The sequence below is a fragment of the Molothrus aeneus genome, chromosome 7 (genome assembly GCF_037042795.1).
Source record: "Molothrus aeneus isolate 106 chromosome 7, BPBGC_Maene_1.0, whole genome shotgun sequence".
Lineage (NCBI taxonomy): Eukaryota > Metazoa > Chordata > Aves > Passeriformes > Icteridae > Molothrus > Molothrus aeneus.
This window is the reverse complement of record NC_089652.1, coordinates 4,963,080-4,984,362: the sequence shown is the minus strand read 5'-3', so window position 1 is coordinate 4,984,362 and position 21,283 is coordinate 4,963,080. Positions and strand designations below refer to the sequence as shown.

Sequence of the window (21,283 nt, the reverse complement as noted above, 5' to 3'; positions counted from 1 at the left end):
CCAAGAACTCCAGATGGGATCAGGAGCCAACTACGTTGAACACACACTCGTGAAAAATGAAGTTTTCCACGCAATGTGGGTTAAAACATACACCTTGGAAGACTGACAGCAGCACTGCCACTGGCCTTTGCTGGTACCACCTGGCTTCTCTGGGCATCCAACCCCCACATCTGCCAAAAGCAGGAAAGGCCAGGTTGTACACTCCTTCTTTCAGTCTCTTTCCTTCCTTCCTTCCAGGCTCCCAACCCAATCTGCAACCAACTCCAAGACATCCTTTCACTTAGAAATATCAAAACTATTTCAATATTGTGATATTTTTATCAAATACACTGGCCAACTAAGCTACAGCTCTTGCTGAGCCACAGCCCATGTGCTCCCTTGGACTTCCTCTCAGTGTATGATCTACAGACCCAAACACACTGAGCAACATCTGCCTCTGCAACCTTGGACCTATTAGCAAACCCTCTGCTCTGCAGTCCTTCCATCCAGAAAACTCTATAGGAATCTTAGTTAGGCTCTCTGCACAAAGCCTATCCCCAAGGGCTAACTTTTAAGACAGCTTCATTTCTAACAGAACAATTTGCCTGATTAAAAACCTTCCATCCCTGAAGGACAAAGGGCCTTGAAGCATTATGAAAAAGAGGTTGTACAAATGCGCCCTGGAAAGGGAACAAGAGAGCCTTAGATCAGCTGCAAAATGGGACTTGGAGCAGGCTACAGTTGCCTCAAATCACTTGCTGTGGATTAACACCCCAATTCCAGCAGCATGGTGCTGCTCAAGGGCTCTGCACACACCTCCACAGAGAGTCCTGGTGCAAGGGGTCACCTGGTTTCATCTAGAACGGGGCCAAAACTATTAAAGGCAAAACTTCAAGACCCAGTGAATAGTTTTGAGCCCACAGCTGTCACTGAATATGAGCTGAATAGTGGGGACGTGGTTTTTTTAGTGATGAGAGCCAAGCAGTGCTTTGGTTTGAACCCTGCAGCTGGCATGGAACACACAGTGTGTGGCCACACCATGACAACCCTGTGTCTGTGCCCAGGGGGTCAGGAAGGAGCTGCTGCTCCCATATCCCTGAGGGCTCAGGGGGCTCCTGCAGAGCTCTGAGGATGCCCAGGGTGCACTGTATGGGTACATAAATGTGGGCTCACTCTGAAAGTAAATCACTGCAAGAGAGACTCCCACAACTGCTACTGCCATGGGTCAAGCCCCAGGGCTGCTCCATTCCTCCATCATGCAACACAAAGGACAAATGGCGTCCAAATTCTTAGCAAACACAGTTGTGACATAATTTACATTTGCATTTATTAATTTCTTTAAAGCTAATGGAAAGCTTTGGAAGCAAATTAATAATGACACATCCCCTTACATCTAAACGACTTATCATTATTTAGAGAGGAAGAAATGAATGAGGGCAAACTGGGAAGTGCAGCACACTGAGCAGGCACAGATTTAGGCAATCTTCCCCTTGCAGTGATGCTCTCTTTAAAGCACATCTTGTTCTTTCAATCCTAGACTTCTCTTGGGTATAAAATGCCAGCTGTGTGTATCAGTTCTGTGATAGGTTCAACATGACATTTACCAAGCACAATGCCAAGAATAAGAAGATCAATAAACAAAGCAAAGTTGGGACTGTGGCTGGCTGAAGATATTTCCTTGGAAATAACTGAAGATTTGTGTTTGGCTAAGAAGGGGGCTTGGCTTTTTTTTCATTCCTCTTGTTATTTCTCAAAAAATAAAACGTGAAAGGGGGACTTACCAGCTTTGACATACTGGCACATTTGAGTATTTCAAAGTAGAAAATTAAGGAGAGAAAACCAAATCCCCATGTAAAAGATATTATCCTAGTCAGAATGGTTCAACCTGACAAGTAACTAAATAAAGCCATTTTTGATGAAAAGCTGTGATGTAAAAAGAGAAGAAATGCAGCCAGGCTAGACCAGGAGCCTCTCTGGAAAGGCAGCACTTTACCTGTTTTAGGTTTGTCTCTCATCGGTGTCATGTACCCATCCTCATCCAGCTCTCCCCGCACGACGCGCTCGGGAATGAAGACGGTGGGGTCAGCGCTGTACCTCTGGGTGCTGCTGTCCTCCTTTGCCAGGGTTGCCACCTGTTTCTGCATCGTGCCATTGCAGCAAGAGTCTTCAAAGATCTCTGCTGTGGCCCCTTGGGCAGCTGGGGCTTCGGGAATGATGCAGCCTGGAGCCCTGTATGGCATCGGCACCTCAGCAGTGTAGCCACCATCCCGGTACACAAACTGGTTCTGTTGGAACAAAGGACACACAGCATGGGAAACGAGGATCCCAAGGGGAGAAGCTTCAACAGCAAGTCATGGCTGAGCCTTCTGTGCCTGCCCTGCCCATCCTGAGCTTCCAGGCTTCCACAAAGCATCCATCTGCCCAGCAGTGCTCAAGAGATAGAAATGGGGCAGGAAAACTTATCTTCTACCAGGCACGTGGAGGCTGGACACACACAGCTGCAGGAGGTGAAGGTGGTGTTTTCTCTTCTCTTACTCTGGCAGCCTCCCATGATTTCTGATCAAAGCCCTTTAAACCTCATGTTTGGGAAATCTCCTCCTGACTTGGAGGAAACCACTCTCCTCTCTGTTTATCCTGGGGTGATACTTTGAGTGTGTCCCATGGTGGGAATCATGGGGTCACCCACACCATGTGTAATTCCATCAGGGAGTGCATTTCAGGCTGGTGGACTGTGTTTGTATTGGCACCTCAGCTCAGTGGTTTAACTCAATCTACCATTTTGCTTGTCAGTACAGACATGCAAGAAACTTTCAACATCATGACCTACAGACAGGAAGGAAAGATGCACACATCCATCCAAGCCTTCCACCTAAATGCTGTTTCAGAAAAGTTGTCAGAGTTATGGATGTGGCTCCCTAGAGTCTGCACACGAATCCACAGATCTTAACTATTTGATTCCTTATATAAACACTACATTACCTGGTTTTGAGTCATTTATGCAGGAAAAAGGAGTTTGAAAAAGAAAAAGAAAAAATAGTGAAGAAAGAAGGTAAGCCTGAAGAATAAAGGCTGAATGTGAAATACTTACTCCTGACATAGGGGTATAGGCAGGAGGAGGGCTGTGTCCAATTTCACTCTAATAGGAAAGAAAAATGGATGATGGATACATAACCAGAGGCCACATGAATGAAACAAGTCACATGAGCTGTATGAGCTAATTTGGAGAAACATGCACATCAGTCAGGCTTCCTAACTGGACCCAAAATTCAGATTCAGTCAGGGCAAATGCCTCACCCCCAACAACAAGCTGTGTGTCTTAGAAAAGCAAGTCTTTTGCCAATAGGCTTGACTTCTGTACACAGGGCTGTACCCCTCTGCCAGTAAAAGTTTAGAAGATTAGCAGCTTAAAAAAATACTGTTCCAGGATGGCATTGTATATCTGTGAGCTCTGCTCCACCCTCAGCACAAAAGGCTAAAGCCACTGTCCTATCTTTAGATCTTCTTGGCTGTGACTAATATTTAAATACATCCTCTGCAACTATAACACCACAGTAACAGGCCCTCTTAGCACAGCCCTGTCCCAAGATGGCAGCAGACAATGAACTGCCATTAATGTGTTTATTGCTATTTTTGCTGACAAGAGCCTTTCCAGTCAGTGGCCTGCCAACTAAAATCACTATAATTGTGGTTTTTTAATGCCTCCCCTATAGTGCTGTACTAAACATATTTGTCTTGCAACACCCCTTACCATAGAACCTTACACATGGCTCTCCACCACTGCTGTCTGCACTTTTTTTTACTTCTTTACTGTTTTTCCCCATGAGCTGATACCCTATGGCCACTGCTCCATTAGAACAGGAGGCAAAGAAAACAACTGTGGTGCCATTAAGTTGGCTTGAAAATTTAATATTTAAAATTTAATATAATTGTTTAAGTGTGCTTAAATTGACTGGTAATTGCAGTGTGAGGTCATAATTTTGTAGGCTTCCAAGATTATCCTCAAACAACTCTTATTAGTCTGGACATGAATCACACTGTGAGAAGAAAATATGTTTAGATTTTACCAGGTAAAACATTTTGTTTTCTATGTGAAATGCAATTTACTTTGTTGAATTTTTGGTAGAGGGGGGTGGTGTGGTGTGGTGTTGGTTTTGCATTTTAAATACTATCTTGAAAAAATCAGCAGGTGTTGCTTTACTGAAAAGCTCTAGAATTTTGGATTTCTGATTCCAGAAGTCTCACTGGAATTATCATCTCTGCCTTTTTGAGATAGACATTAGTGGCTGGTTGCTCGAGGACCTTACTACATAAGCCTACTTAAGAAGTCTCAGCTTGTATACAAAAAAAAAAAATCAATCCCAGCTCCCTTTTGATGCTGTAATGTGAGCTATCCCCATTAGCTGGGAAGTGCACACATCCATTGACAGGGGAACTCATCACACTCCAGAAGGAGCCTCACTCCTTTGCATCACACTCCATGGGCAGCCCTCCCCAGAAATGCCCAAGATTTCATTCTGTACACCACATGACTGAATTTTAGGCAAAAATATGACAAGGTGGAGAAAGAATGAAATCCAAGAAAATGTCTCCTAAAGCCTTTTTCCAAGGTCCTCTGGTACAAAATACCAATGACACATCAGCTGTTATAACAGCCAATATTTGTGTAAAATGAGCCCTGATCCAAGAGAGGTAAATAACATTTCTGTGAATATTGGCTTGTGTTATTGCTTTCTATTCATTAATTTCATTTTCCAATTCCTTGCTTCTAAAATCTCCTGAAGGTAAATATCTCCTCCTTTATAGCAGGGACATAATATTTTCTGGCTGCCTCTTAAACTGCAATGAAATCAAAGCCTTGTTGGGTCCAGCCCCCTTGGGCTGCAAGCTGGTTTTCCTGGGCAGCCACAGAAATGTTGACAAGGTTGCACAATCACTGCTGTTCCTTGCTCTTAATCAGCCTGCTGAACTCACAGGACAAAGATTTCTCTCTGCTGAAGGCAAGGCTTTGCCAGCATGAATGTACACACATGTTTGAGCCCACTCTGATACTGCTCAAAGTGCATAAACCCAGCTCCCTCCTCCTCTCCTTCACAAAAAAGCACCAAAGCAGGAGTAAAACACTCCAGCCTTGCCACTGGGATGCTGTTCAGGGGTATCCTTTGCTCCAGGCCTCAGGCAACTCAATAATTACCTGCTTTGAGCAAAAACTGGCAACACTTTGTACCACTCATCAGTCCTGGGCTGTGTGCCCCCAGAAACAACTCACTCTCCCTCCTTCCCCTAGAAACTCCTGCCCTAATTTTAAACTAAAGGAGTATCCAGGCTCCAGTCACCAAAGCAAGGCATCCTAAGATAAGAGACCTTGCTGCAAGCACCAAAATCTCAGCAGTTCTCCAGGAAGGACAGCTGATTGGTGGGAGTGGATCTGAATAATATTGGGGATGGTCTGGTGGGGCTGCAGGCAGAGCACACAATGCAGAGTGTCCCCCCCAGCCCCCAAGCAAATTCCAAGGGAGCAGCCTGGTATTTTACAACAGATCCAAACTGAAATTCAAATAGGAAAGACCATTCCAAGAAAACAGCCACCTCTGCTTGGCTGCTGTCCTGCTTCCACAGAATTTGCAGATTTCTCTGCCCTGCTCCAGACAGCAAATATTTCTGAGATGAAAACCAAAGGGAAAAGCACACACCATGAGATCACTGTGCAATGTTCAGTGGAAATGGAATGCTGTTTGTACAGTAATTGCTGGAAGGCTTTGCAGACCCCTGGGGGTTTCTGGTCCCAGCCCCTGCTCAGAGAAAGGCCACATAGAAATAGAAATATAAATAGAAAGGATTTGACACTGGTCTGTTAAGGTTCAAGCATATCCATCCCTACAGCTCACAGCACCTGATACAAGTCTGGCATTCCCTGGCCATAAAGTTGGGGACTGGGGAATCTTTATGGGAAATGATGACATCCCAGCCCTTTTCCAGCAGTACCTTTTCTCAGAATGTCTCACATGTTTAACTTAAATGTTGATCACAAGTATAGAAACAGTGTAAGCATCAGTTTGCTCCAGTCTCCAACAACTGCTGCTTTCACCATTGAGACACAAAACATCCAGCTTAGATCAGAGAAGGAAAAATAAATAGAATAAACAAAGATGAAGTCTTTTTCTACATCTGACATTTTCCTGGTTGCTGTTAGCCAGAGGACAGATAGGATTTGCAGGCATCCTGGGCTGTAACTCAGCTCCCATAGGCTGAGGTATGCCAGCCCGTGTCCTGGCAGAATGGAGGGTTTAAGACATCCCTGAATCTGTCCAAAGTCAGTTTGGGTGTTTCACTGACCCCTGGGTTCAGCTCAGTACTGACCAACTTCTCAGCTAAAGAAAAATCTTCACCACCTTCTCTTGCATCATTTTCTCTTATAACTGTCTGTTTTCATACTTGTTAACTCTTTTAGAGCAGTCCATATGGATTGGGACACCCAAACTGCCTTCTAGGATTAATTTAGTCTGGATTGTGAACAGTAAATAGCATACATCAAAAACAAAATCTTGGCATGGGAAACAACATACCCGTACACAGCACAGAGTGTTTGCTGTGCTGTTGCTGGAAAATCCCAGATATAAACCATATATTTTCAGTCTTCACCAAGTAGAGAAGTCAAAGATGACAAGCCCACCAATTAAAAAAATCTCTTAAGAGATGCCAAATTTGGGCACAAAACTCAGTATCCAGCTACACTGACAGGAGAAGGTAGGGGAAATGCTTTTCTGTAGCCTCCTCTCTTTGTGCCTGATACCCAGACTGGAAATAAAAGCATTCTGCTGCATAGCACCAAAGGCTTGGAAACCCAGCTGTTCTCTGGAGCTCAGAAACCTGCATCCATCCTCCACCCTACCTTCAGAGGGGCTGGCAAATGGATTTCAGCTGGCACAATTTGCACTTTGATCTAAGCATGACACAGGAATGGAGATGCAAGGTTTCCCTTTGCCTTTCAGTCTGTGTTAATGCATCTGAGTGTCAAACAGAGAGCAGAGCAGGAACAGAGACAGCTGGCATTGCCTATCTCTTCCTTCCAATCTCCTTGACTCCCCCATCCTTCCTGTCACCCATGAGTAGCTTTCTGTCACTCTCTTCTTTAATACACTCTCCAAGACACTTTACAGTAATGGCACCTTTTAGCACTGAGCCAATTCTCCACGATTTGAGAGGGATGAGGTGCCATTTCCCACCTGTTCCAACAATTCCCTCTGGGACAGAGGGGTCAGCACTGCTCTTGCTCTGTCCAAAACACAGGACCAGCAGCATCTTCTTTTCTGTACAAACCTCAAGCTTCAAATCCCAAAACAGGGGAAGGATGGAGAATAAGACCAAAACCACAACACACCCATGATTTTTTGATTGTGACATGGAAGACAAAAAATAAAAAAAAAAAATTAAAAAAAAAAAGAGAAAGGCACAAAAGAAAGTTGATGAGCGATGCTGGGAGCAGCAGCAGCCCCCTCCTAGTGCATGCTGCACTGCCATCTTGCCCAGCCTTTTTTATACAGTAATCAAAGGATATTCTGAGCCTCTCAAAATGCCATCAACCCTCATTGAGAATGAAATAGAGCACATCTCCATCGAAGCCTTTACAGCAGTAATCATTGCCACATGCTGGCCTGAACAGGGAGCTTTTACAGACAAAGATGAGTTTTAAAAATAAAATAAAAAAGCCTTCCTAAAATCTGAATAGAAACTTGATGATAATCTCCCAATTTTATTATGCAAGGGGGAAAAGAAACCCATAATTGTGCACTCTTGGTCTCTTAAAGCAAAGAATAGGCTTCTTGATGAAATGCTGAGTTGATTTAGAGCAGGGCTGAGGTTCTGGTGGCAATAATAGTCTAAAAGAACTAACCATCCAGCTGATTTGGATAAAATAATCATTTCTCAACATTCTAAATCTACACTTCATCTGTGCCTCCTCCCACTTCTCCCAACTGCATCTTTTGGAGAGTCTTTTTATAGCTTTGAAAATTATTTTTCCCTCCCCTCCCGCAGCATTCAACAAGAAAGGCAGACTCTTTACTCTGGCTAACAAAGGGGGCTTTTTAGGCTGTGCTGGCATTTAGCTCCATTGCATCTATGTTTAGAAAGTATAGTATTTAGTATTTATTTTACAGGATGCTCTCTAGTCCTCCTGCCACCTGGGAGTCCTCCCAAAGCATTATCCCAGGAGTCCCACTGCCCTGGGACACTGAGCCCTCTCCACCTTGGGGACCAGGCTGCTGTTTAAGTTGTTAAGCTGTAGCTCCCTGCAGCTCTGCTTGGTGCACTTGCAAATCATGCCCCCTGGTATTTTTCAGGTGCTTTTACTATTTTAAGAATACCACAAATAGTGTTCCTCACAAATGGATATTTTCCATTAACAATTTCTGCTTCACATCTTGTCACAAAAGAAAAAATTTTCTCCCGGCTCTCATAATTATTTCCTGACTCTCAGTCCACTTTTCCATCTACTGAATTATGTAGAGTTGTTTAGCTTGCTGTTTTCTAAGAATGCCTCATCAGTGCAGTGTAAAAATATTTATTACTTACTCTTTTTGTATCTATTGGCTTTTTCTTTTCAGGATAGAGAAGAAAATGGATCAGCTGTGAGCTCTCTTTACTGTTAACACAGCCAGCAGCTATTCATGGATTAAGCAGATGCTGCCTGATTTTAAACCAGTTTATATTAAAGCTCAATGAATTTACATGTCACACATGAAAGATGGAAGAATGTACAGCTCCAGCCTCTCCCACCAGATCCACTGAGCTTACAGAAGGTACTGTGACTGGTGGTTTTGTTTTTAATCCATCTTACCATTTGTAGAAGCCAAAATACCATCCAATTCTATAGCAAAGTCTCTAACTCTTTATCCTTTTTAACTCTTTATCCTCTTCTCTGACTCTAAAGCTATATGCCTGAATAAAGAAGCCTGACTGTGACAGAAAACAGCTAATGCACTAAAAAATTCCAGTTTTAAGGCAGTTCCCTGCAAAATCATGAGTTAATTTGACCAGTTGGTCCTGATAATCAGTTCAGGCTGAGAAGGGTTTACTCCTTGAGAGCCATCACTGATTTCAGCCAGCCTGGCTGCAAAGCAAGAAACTAATTGCAATAAAGCACTTTCAGAGAATTCTCTCTGAAGACCCAGGAATTATCTATTCCATTTGAGTCCTCCATAGGAATTTTCTGCCTTTCTCCTCTAGCAAGACTAGCACATTTTAAAAAGCACATATTTAAATAAAAATATTTAAATACCTGTTCTAGATACACATATTTTGTAAGAAGCTTTCCTTTTTTATGTAAAATATTAAGACCAAAATAATTTTTCATGTAATGTATTTTAGAGTGTATTTTTGCATGCTTATTCTCAGTACCTCTTCACCCTGAGCAATGAAATTACTATTAGTCTGGGTTCATCTCCTGCTTTTCATGGACAAGGTTGGCCTGGTGCTATCCACACTTTCAACAAAGACTAGAAACAGACCCAGAAGAATTTTCCAGAAGAAAAAAGGAAAAATACTTGTGGTGGTGTGCCAGACACCAACTAAACACCAACAGCTCTGGGGAAGTGCTTAATGCAAAAGGCAGAGCAGAACGGACAGGAGCCTCCTATCACTAGAATAAAACTTAGGAAAGCAGAAAATGGGAATTGGAGCTCTTGAAAAGGAGTTTGTTGGACTTGCAGAATTACCCTAAAGGTCTGAAGGCAGTAAATTGCTTAGACTCTCCTAGGGAAATACACAAAATGGAGTGTTTAGCAAAAGACATGCAGAAGGGCTTCATACAAACTTCTCCAAGTAATCATGCAGTTCTAAAGAAGCAAGAGAGCTGATCTAGAGTTACTCAGTGTAATCATCTGAAACACTGTGAAATGCTTTGAATCAATGTCTAGTTCATTTACAAGACCATCTGTTCTGGCATTGGAGATTTTATTCCCACACTTGCATAAGGAAGTGACAGAGGCAAAATAAATGACTACTAAGATTTTCAGAAAGTGTTTGATCACCTTTCAAGGAGCAGCAATTAAAGAAAAGGGATAGAAATAAATAAAGAAGACCACAACCTGACAGACTGCCATAAGAGATATCAAATTTAGGGGAAGACTTGGTCATTTTTGGGACAATCCTGCAGAAGCAGAAAGGTGGCAAACACCACAAACAAACCAAGAAAAGGACATCTGTGTTGTCATCATTGAGCAGCAAACACATACAAATGCTAACATCCTGTTTAGCCTTTTAAGCAGAAGAATCAGAGAATCACAGAACATCCTAAACTGGAAAGGATCCCCAAGGATCATTGAATGCAGCTCCTGGCCCTGCACAGGACACCCCAAGAATCACAACATGAGAACCAGAGATTTCTGATAGCTGGCAGCTCCTTAGATCTAGCACAAAAAAGTGTGCATGGCAGGCAGGAACAGAATCCAAACCCTGCTAAGGAGTCAGCATTAATTGCCCAGTGAAACTGTGATGTATTTTCCACCCCACTTGATACAATCAAGACAATCTTTCTAAAAGACAAACTCCACCTCAAATAGAATTTCTGCACCTGATGCAGAAATTAAGAGACAAGAGACTCTTGTCTATGCCATACCAGAAGGCTGGACAAGATGCTTTTAATGGCTCCATGTGGTATTTGCTGGGTCCCCAGGATGAAGGAGGAATTGAGAATCTGCCTGAATGTTCTTAGTAGGCTAATTTATTATTTTATGTACTTATATTATAAAATGCTATACTAAAACTATACTAAAGAATAGAGAAAGGATACAGACAGAAGGCTTAACAAGATACTAATGAAAAACTTGTGACCTCTTCCAGAGTCCTGACACAGCTGGACTGTGATTGGTCATTAAATAGAAACAATTCACATGTTGGATAAACAATCTCCAACCACATTCCAAAGCAGCAAAACACAGGAGAAGCAAATGAGATAATATTGTTTTCCTTTTTCCTCTGAGGCTTCTCAGCTTCCCAGGAGAAGAATTCCTGGTGAAGGGATTTTTCCAGAAAATACGACAGTGACATTGCCACACAGCCTGGAGGTCTATTCACATACATTTTGGATTAACTTCAAGATGAAGCAGTTTTGCTGCCATCAGTCCCATGTGGCCAGGACACACCTGGAGGAATGACTCGGGCAGGAACACCTAATTCCCTTCTCTTACAGGAAAAGCAATGGGGAGCAGGTGCTGCTAAACCCTGGACACAGGAGGAACCATGGTCAAACCACAACTCCCTCCTGGCTTTGCCAAGGGGCAAGGATGCTGCACTACCAGACCTAAGGCCACACCAGGTCCTGCTCAGAGAGCTGAACACTTGCTCCCAGTGTCCCACAGGCTGCTTCAGCCAAGCAGGACAATCTCCATGGACATATGGATTAGACATCTCTGTAAAAAAATAAAAATTGCTTGATATTTAATTGCAGGGTTGGCAATTGGTGCTTCCATGATGTACAGTGCATGGAATGAAATTACAGGGACAGCATCAATAAACAGTATAGACAGTTTTCATCAGGAATTAGCCAAGGACTTAGAGCAAAAAGCGTCGTGGGGCACACAGAGTGCTTGCTGTATTAGCATTATCTCTGCACACACAGGACAGCACTCGTTACAAATACCTGAATGAATCATCTAATGGATGGGAATTCAGGACACTCGAGCACTAGCTGGGGTCCTGTGCTCATGGAAACACTGCTGAGGATTCAGCTTATCTCTCTGAAGCACAGAGCTTCTGAAACTCTATTTTTCTGGAGTATCTCTGGACAGTGGAAAATAAAAATTGGAAAAAGCCAGAGACAAAATTGCAGCTGGAGAGTTTCAGATCCAATGAAAGAATTCAATTTAGCTTAGGATGCTAATTTTTATTTAAAAGCTGGACTTCACAAGAGAGGCCAGGGTCAGAGCCTGTGCAGGGCTCCGCTCCCAGCAGCACAGGTAGGTCCCAAGGACATGCCAGCAGGGAGTCAGCATGGATGTCATGGAAATGCTGGAGCTGTGTCTGAGCCTTGCAGCTTCATAAATCTGTGTAACCCCTGGAGGAGGAAGGATGTGAGACTTCCTGGGGAGCTGGCAACTTCCCAGAAGCCTTCCCTCTCTCCAGTCTTCTATCCAGGGGCTGCAGCGCTGCAGCGCTAATGCACATCCAAATAGCTCTGTTCTTCCCATGGGTGGGAGTGTGCCTCTCCCACCAAAAACTGCAAGGATTTAGATCTCAGATCACCACAGGGAAACTTCAGGGCTTTCCTGAGAAAGTAAATGCTCCTGTTCTTCCTTTGTTCCTCTGTGGGAGTCAGAAAAACAGAAACTTCTACAAATACTGAAGAGTTTAATCTGCAGCCTTGGAAGGGGCTTGAATTGATTTTAAAATAAAGTACACAGACATTAAGTAGAAGAATCATAAACTTATGTTTCTATAGTTGTAAGTAAGAATATACCTTAAGGTAGAAATTGTATTGATAAGATAGTGAAAGGTTTATCATGTAGAGGTGTGATTGTACAGAGTACAAGAGAGTTCTGAGAACTCTGTTAAAATTTTCTTGTACTTATAGTTCTTAGAGAGTACTATAAGTACAAGAAAGTTCTAACTTCTAAGAGTTTAGAAGTTATAATTGAAGCATATGTGTGTAAGTGTGAAAAAAGCCTATTAGACAAAAGTACCCACAGTGCAGTAGGAATAAGTAAAGGTGATAGGTTAGAAAAGCAAAATACACCTTGTGGCAACTGTTCATTAGAGTAGAAAGTTCTATATTGTCTATTGTAACAAAGAACTTGTGACTACTTTGAGCTATGGCTGACTTCTTGCTCCCTTAAAATCCCACAGCCCCTGAGACTGATGTTTATCTGAGCAATAAATGGTTCTTAGCCTGAAAATAGTCCCATCCCTTTATTACTAGCAGCAATGATGATATTCCTTGACTTCAAAGCTTATATGTGAGAAGGTTTATGATCTCCTTGCTTTCCTCCTGCCCACCTCTGTCCCCAAGGAGCTGTGCTGCTGGAACATTGAACCACCACTGCCCGCACAGAGAAAGAGCACGGTGCCCTGATGGACTCCTTGGCCACTAAACCTGCACTGGAGCAGCTAAGGTGGGAAATACAGTATTTTCCATACTTCTTATTCCCTGAAAATGCAGCTCTTGTCTGTGTGTTTAACTTCACCAAGCTGCCTCACTATCTCCCCATAAATGCAATTTGCCAGAAATAGTGAACACAAACTACCTGAGCTGTATCCTTTCATTTGGTGTCCATGGCTGCAGCAGCACCCTAATGAGTTTGTGCAATATCAATATGCACAAGCATAAATCAGAGACTAACCAAAGGAAACACCCAGACAGAATCAGACAAGTGCAGACAGAGAGCTCTGACAGCATTTCAATTCCATGTGACTCCTGTAGCTGACATCCATCTGTACTGAGCTATGCACAGCAGATGCACTATTACCTTAAAGGGGTGATTGTGTTTTCTTTAAATCAATCTTCACTAAAAGAATAGTCAATGTACTGAGAAACTGACTGCTTCACAGAGGCAACAGAAATGTATGTGGCTTTCTGCACACATGTATTACACCTCCAGAAAGCACCTCTGCAGAGGAAGCCAGGAGTGCAGGGCTTCCAGCTCAGCCCTCTCGGACTTCTCTGTCTGATCTGGGTCAGAGACAGCTTGGCTCACAAACTGCAGACTTTTGGCAAAAGGTAATTCCAGCTTTGTTTAAAAGTTAGATCGTTGTACAATGCCAGAGAAAAACTGCCAGCAAGTTACTGAAAAGAGGATACAGTCTTGTTACTGTCATTAAATTGAATTGCAAAGCAAAGCTCCCACTGTCTTCAGTGGTACAAATCACAGTTTCAAACCAAGATGGGAAATTGTGAGCTGAGGAAAGGAGATGTCACGTCAAGAATGTGATGGAGTCTCTCTGTATGGCAAAAATGAGGCCTGGGGTCTCTTTCTGCAGTTCTGCTGAGTTCAAGATCACATGTGTGCAAGCAACTGAGATGGTGTGCTTTGGAGTTGGTAAAAGGCATTGTGAAAGTTATTTAAATTTTCATGTAATAACAACAACACCTCCACTAATGATAGTATTAGAAATAAATGCCTGTGTTTTCATTCCATGACTATCCCAGTGACCATGCTGGCTGCCCAAATAACATGCTGTAAATAAATCTTTCAGAATATTAAATCTAGGATTTTCACTGGAATCCCCTCAGCTCTAGTGGGCTCCTCAATTGGGCTGGTACCAAAACAGAGGGCAAAGGGAGCTGTTGTAAAAGCAAGTACATTTTTCTATTAAGCCTTTCTCCTTTAAATGTGTCCCAGTGTTTCCAGCAAACATGGGAGAGGTATGAATATAACAAATGCACTGTGTCAGACCCTGCCCTCTCAGCCCTGTGCTGGTGTAGAGGCAGAACTTCACTGGGGCAAACCAAGCTCCAGTGATTTACATCCCTGTGACAGGGAGTGCCTTCCAGAGGTAACTGCTGCCCTTCCCTTCTTTGCTCAGAAGCTGGCAGGAAAGGAAACAACCTCTCCAGAGACAGCTAGTAGTAAACCTGATGTATTTCAGATTACCATCAATTAACTCTTGTAGTCACAAAAAGAAAGTTTCTCACTTAGTGCTAAATTGTGCTTCATCCCTACTTCACTGTCATTCAGTGATGCAGCAGAAATGCTACATGAATCCAGACATCTCTAGTTTCCTTGCCTTTAAAACAGCAGCAATTTCCTTTCAAACTGGCTATTAAACCCAGATTTTGTCTTCCTTATTCCCAGAAAGGCCTGATTTCCTCAGGAGAGGGCAAGGAGCTTCCTGCAGGTATGGCCAGAGCATGGACACTGGCTCAGGTTATACACTTGGCTCTCACTCACCTCTTCCCTGTCTCACATGCTGTATTCAGTTCACACCTGGGTGTGAATTTGGGACTATCTCAGCGAAGGATAAATGTCCAAAAGATGTCTAAACCATGAGGAATAACAGCAGCATTTCAAAGGGACTATACTTAGTATTTAAACTGTGACTCTGGACCAAAAGGAGGCTGGAGAGAAAACAAGTGCCTGGTTAAAACACAGCTGATGCCTGTGTGAATGCCCTCACATGATGAATGCATTTCACCAGCTCTCAGTTATGTGAGAAGGGTGGCAAGTGAGATGTTGAAAGGCTGGAGCCAAGCACAGGAACAGGCAGAGGAGGGAAAACAGATTCCAGACATCTGACTTAGCTGCTCACCTGCAGCAGGGCACAGACATGCAGGACAGGATTCAACACCCCAGAGCTCCCACAGCAGGACTGACACTGCTCTGCAGCTGTCAGGAGTTAGGGAGTAGAGAAAGACACTTCCAGAAAGGAACTTATTCCACTGGAAATGCCCCAGAGAGGCAGCAACGTTCAGTACCACGGAATGAAGTCTGGGGGAAGAGCTCAGATTGTATCCCTACCCCTCAGATGGCTGGAGTTCTGTGAGCTGAATTCCCCTGAACACTCTCCCAAGTCCCCATGTGCAGGGAAGAGCATTTCCTCCCCTGACAGGGAGGGTGCCCAGCTCAGCCTGCCAGCATCTGCCATGTGCCCAGCACAAACACACATTTGGGAAGGGGGGCTATGAAAGCATCACATGCAAACAGGAAAAGGGGCTGGCTTGGAAATCTGCCTCCATTCACAAAAGCTCCATTATCTGCATATTCCAGCTGCCCTCAGTTCGTTCAGTGCCAGCCCTGCCAAGTGAACAGGATGGCAGCACCAGGGCTGTGCACTTCCTGGCCACATCACAGTGCAGATGCAGCCCTGCTTGACTTCAGCAGCCTCAGCTGTGCTTTCAGGACAGGCAGCTCAAGCTGAGCCTTTGTTCACTCAAGGCTGGGCTATTAATTTAGAATTCACTGAGGCACAATGAACAGGGAGCCCAGTGACAACATTTTTATAGCCACTCTCCTTACAAAGGGAGCTTGTAATTCCCAAGGCAGTGCTGGCCTCTGTTTGATTGGTGTACTTAAATCTCCACCTGTGCTTTTATAATAACCAATATTTTCTGTCAGAGCTTGCTCTTACCCTGTTGGAATCAATTCTTGTCCTGGAGGTGTAGATGGGAGGAGGAATGTTGAAGGCTTGAGGAACAAGATACTCTTCAGCATCCATCATATCTTCCAGGTCTTCCTCATCAAGAAGATTTTGGAAGAACTTGCTGTCATTTGGGCTTGGGAGCTTCATACGATCATCTCCCTGAACAGATTGTATTGAGAGAGGAAAAACATCAAAAGATGGATTAACTTCCCAATGAGAGAATTTCAGCCTTCCTAATGCCCTGGCAGCCAGGCTGCAGGGACCACACATGCTGCTTTGTTTGTTCAAAAGCTCTATATCCACATAATTTGTGGGTTTGTTTTGTTGTTTGTTGGTTTTTTTTTCTTACTGGGAATATGATGACAAGAAGGGAGTAGCTGCATGAATCAAGCAAAACCATGTTTTTGGCATTCTTGTGATAGAGCTTTTATTCTTTCTTCTCTCTTTTTCCCATACAAGATCAGTTTCTGACCCAAGTTCTGACATATTTTGTCAAATATCTCAGCTATTTAGGCTCAGATAGGAGGGGTGGGGAGTAACACTTCAAAACATTCAAAGCCAACACCCCTAAGAGTTGGGTGCTGCAGAAAGAATTGTTTTCCCCACCCCTGTGATGCTGCAGGGTTGCTCACCTGAATCACCAGGTATCTCTGAGGGTCTCGAGCCATTCTGGAGAATTCAGCAGCCAGCTCCTTGAATTTTGGCCGACTGTCAGCATCAATCATCCAGCCTAGATGAAAGATGAGAAAGAAAACAGTTAAATGTCAAGGATGGAAATAATTCTGGTTTTTTCAAATGCACAAGTTTGAAGTGCTTGATAGCTCTGGCCCAAAGAAAAGTTGCAATAAAGAACCCAGAAGAATGGAAAGTTAGAATTCTATGATTCATAAAAGGGGAAACACCTGGTTTTGGCCAGACTAGATTGTTCCTTACTACATGGAATTCTCCTTAATTTGCTGGGCTCCTCTCTGTCCCACAGCCAGCAGCACCACCTTGCAATTTTCTCCACCTTGCACACTTGGATATCAGCCCTGACTGACCTTTATTAAGGATGTGTCTCACCACATGGGACATTTTTTGCACTCAACAAAGCCCTTGCACAATTTAATTCCCACACTTCCATGCACAGTACAACTGTTTTCAGAAGATACTTAATTTACTTCTAGTTGTCCTTTCTTTTTTTTTTTTTTTGCAGGGCTTTTGTGTACAAAGCAAAAGGGAAAAGAGTATATATGATGGATGAGATGTCTGTATGTTAATCTCACTTAAATTAAGCCAGAAATATCAGAGAGATATTTCTAATTCTTTTTAAATTAGAAGCATAACCTTGGAGGATACTGTCATTAGAGGGGGTATCTTCGAGATAAAAAAAACTTGGAAGAAACCATGTGCAGACTTTTTTTCCTTTTTTACTAGAGTAAAAATATTCATAAATTTTTATACTGGACTAAGAATGACAAAAAAAATAATCCTCTCTGTAGCATTTCTTCTATTAATTTTACTTTTTATTATTACTATTTCAATCATCATTCTTTCTACTAACAATAAAACCTTCGTGATTTCTTTCCTCAATATTTGGAAATGGGGTTTCTCCTCACAGCCTTCTCTGGCTGGGTATCCATGTGCCATAATTATTTTTAATCCTATCTTTTTTACATCAGAATCAATTGTCATGGAAATGACAAGGGTTTACAATAACAATCAGACAATTTTGACTTCACAGCAAGAATATGAGATAACATCTGACAGTAATAAGAGGCTGAGCTAACTGGGCCCTTCATAGCTAACAATTGCAAAACTGCAGAAGATGTGCAGACAGTGTTAAAATGGAATTTACAGTATCTTGGGAAGCTTTTGTTTGGCTGCAGTACAGCTTGCCCTGTTTCCCAGCTCTGCCAGAGACTACCTATGGAAATGTTCTAAACCAGGGTCCCCCCTGCAGCCAGCACAGAGGTATCCAAAGTGACAATTCCTTACACTTCACCACATAAACATGCCAAACTAAACTATACTAAAAAATACAAAAAGGTTTTAGACAGAAAGCTAGAAGATAATAATGAAAACTCGCGACTCCTTTCAGTCTCGACACAGCTTGGCCGTGATTGGTCATTGAGTAAAAACAATACACATGAACCCAATGAAACAACCACCTGTTTAGTAAACAATGCCCAAACACATTCTAAAACAGCAAAACACAGAAGAAACAAATCAGATACTTGCTGTTTTCATTTTTCTCTAAGGTTTCTCAGCTTCCCAGGAGAAAATCCTGGGCAAAAAGATTTTTCAGGAAATATGACGGTGACAATAAGAGGCTGAGCTAGCTGGGCCCTTCATAGCTAACAATTGCAAAACTGCAAAAGATGTGCAGACAGTGTTAAAATGGAATTTACAGCATCTTGGGAAGCTTTTGTTTGGCAGCAGCTTGCCCTGTTTCCCAGTTCTACCTATGCAAATGTTCTAAATCAGGGTCCCTCTTGCAGCCAGCACAGGGGGATCATAAATGACAATTCCTTGCACTTCACCATCACCATATAAACATCCTCAACTCAACTATACTAAAAACTACAAAAATACAGGGGTATCAGAAGTGACAATTCCTTACACTTCACCATCACCATATAAACATCAATAGTGCAGATTGGGGGCTGGGGCAGGCGCTCTCCCTTCTCCAGCAGGTCGGGGATCTCTCGAGTTGGGATTCCATCGTACGGCTTCCCACCAAAGGTCATCAGCTCCCAGATGGTCACTCCTAGGCAGAAGAGAGAGTGTCAGTGTTTGGGGTCACATTGCTTAGATTCCCTCACATGGGCCAGCAGAGTATCCTGGCCCAGTTCTGGACTACAAGCTCTTCTTCCTCACCAGGCCTGAAAAACACTGAAGTTTGGACAGGGGGGACAGGAGGAGTTAAACAAGTGGCTACACAGTGCTCAGCTGCCATCTGGCCTTAAACCATGACAGTCTGCCACTTAACTCTGGAAAATGGTGAAACAGCACCTTGTGGTAGTCTTCAAGAGCAACTTCCCTCATTTTTATTGGTGTAAGAAATGGCATGATAGACCTGAGGCACATGAGAAAGGTCTGAGGCAAATGAAGGGTGGTAAAGTAAATGGGTGTAATAACAACAGAATGCATCACACTCTTTTATCAGAAAGGGAAATGAGTGCCTGATGTACTCTATTATTTTAAGGGGAAAATGCACAGATGTTCTCTAAATTAGAGCATCAACTTCCCATGAAGGTACAGCACTGAGTAACATGAGGTCATTGGCTTTGCCTTGCAAGCCATTCACAGCCACTGCTACCATGTCTTCCCTTAAATCACCTCATGGAGCTGAGTTTATGATAGTGCTGCACTGCAAACCCAAGATTCTCTTTTTGAGAAGCCATAGGATTTGTTTTGGCTTCAGAGCTGGAAATAAAGATCATATAGCATAAGTAAAAGAATTTGTGCCTGAACAGAATCTTAAATATTGAAAATGCTGCTCTCACACTGTTTTGTTTAACTTTTATTTGAATTGCAAAGGTCATTTTAAGCATGCCTCAGATCAGTACCATATTTTGACAACTGTCATGCTAATGTGAAAAGTGATGGGCAAAATTACCACATGAGTAAACCCCATTTATTTCACCCTCATTCTTCTCCTTGCTGATATTAAATAACTATTGTTAATATTGTTGACTACTGTCAATTGTTTATGGTCTTTTCCTTTCTGATTACAGATGTTCTGGGCTTCCTGCATTTAAAATAAATTCCATAAATGAAGGCATATTTTCTCCTGAGTGATCCAGGGTATGCAGAATTTGAAGAGAAAGAGCAGCTTCACAAGATCAAGTGAACTCTCCCGGGCTCTTTTCAGCTGACTAGGAGAGGGCAGCTACCCAGCCACAGCAAACAGTGTCTTTTGCTGCTACCCACAGGTAAAAGTGAGTAATGAATAGAGCTGCACACCCTTTTGGCTCAGAATAATATGGCAACAGGACATGCACATAGGACTCCATAGCCCCAGATACTGCTGCAAATTTCCATTTACAAAGGTATACATGATTTTATTAGTAATAGCTGTACCAGATAAACAGGCAGAGACCTCAGCAGATGTGGCAAACAGCTCATCTGAATCACCATTAGCAACACTGAAGGAACACCTCATTTCTCAAATATGACTTTCTCTGTGTGTGTAGCTCACCAATTCCCAAGTTATCTGTGAAATTAAATAGATGCTTGTTCTAGTTAGTTTGGAGAGCTTGTCTCTTCCTTTTCTTTCTCTTGCCATATTTGCTCTGTATTATGACAAATTCCCTTTTATCTGACTCTAGGTAGAGAAAGTCCCATAAGCCTGGAAATGTTTTTTGACATTCTTGGCTTTTAGAGTTGAGCTTTTCAAAGACTGCTGAAAATTGTGACCTGCAGCTGTATTTTTATGAATCCATGGCTAAGCTGAAAGAAGTCTTCTTCTGTCATAATAATCAGCCAAAGTGCTACCAGACCAGACCTGGAGGTACTCACCCCAGTGGGGAACATCATGATAATATATTTCAGTGAGCAGGGCAGTAACACAGGAGACAGTAACAACTGCTGCTTAGAGTTACACATTTAAAGGAACAAAAACCCCAAAACCTGAAGAGCAAATGCCTCTGGAATTAACTCCTTTAAGAAAAAAGATATCTTTAACATACTAACACAACTTGCTTTAATGCTTTTAAAAGACACAACTTTTGAAACTAATCACGTGCAGATTTACCATAGCTCCACACATCACTCTGATGGGTAAATTTCCTGTAGTGTATGCACTCCAGAGCCATCCACTTAATTGGCATCTAGGGAAGGACAAGAGAAATTCAACCTTAGAAATACATTATTAAAACAATACAAACAGATCCTGTATGAATACAACTTTTTCTCCTTGCCTCCTTCAATGTGAGATTGAAAAAAACCCAGAGGAAATGGCTGTTCCTGACCTCTAAAATGGGGCTGTGCCTCATAAAATGTGGAGGTAGGAAAGAAGAACCAGGTACCTGCAGAACTTGTGATATTTACTGATTCAGAAGTAATGGAACAATCTGTGTTTTCATCAAACCTTCATAAAGAGGGACCAGTGCAGAAATTGCACGTAATTCCCCTAAATCTGAAGTGCAGCAGAGAAGGTGGAATGCAGAACCTTTTATTCCTTTACAGTTTGCAATCTCTGCAATCTGAGATAGCAACACTGCTCTCTCAACTGCTCTCTGATGAGGCC

At 42.7% G+C, this 21,283-nt stretch overlaps 1 protein-coding gene across 1 annotated transcript in view; it reads right to left on the bottom strand.

Moving 5' to 3' along the window:
* Nucleotides 1-21,283, bottom strand: part of ERBB4 (erb-b2 receptor tyrosine kinase 4) — a 590,120-nt gene that overhangs the window by 8,736 nt on the left and 560,101 nt on the right. Inside the window, exons 22-26 of the mRNA XM_066553839.1 lie at nt 20,789-20,864; nt 18,653-18,799; nt 16,683-16,780; nt 16,039-16,209; nt 1,973-2,264 (exon numbers count right to left, since the gene is read on the bottom strand). Of these exons, the coding sequence (XP_066409936.1) occupies nt 1,973-2,264; nt 16,039-16,209; nt 16,683-16,780; nt 18,653-18,799; nt 20,789-20,864 (784 nt within the window). The remainder of the gene's footprint in view (nt 1-1,972; nt 2,265-16,038; nt 16,210-16,682; nt 16,781-18,652; nt 18,800-20,788; nt 20,865-21,283) is intronic.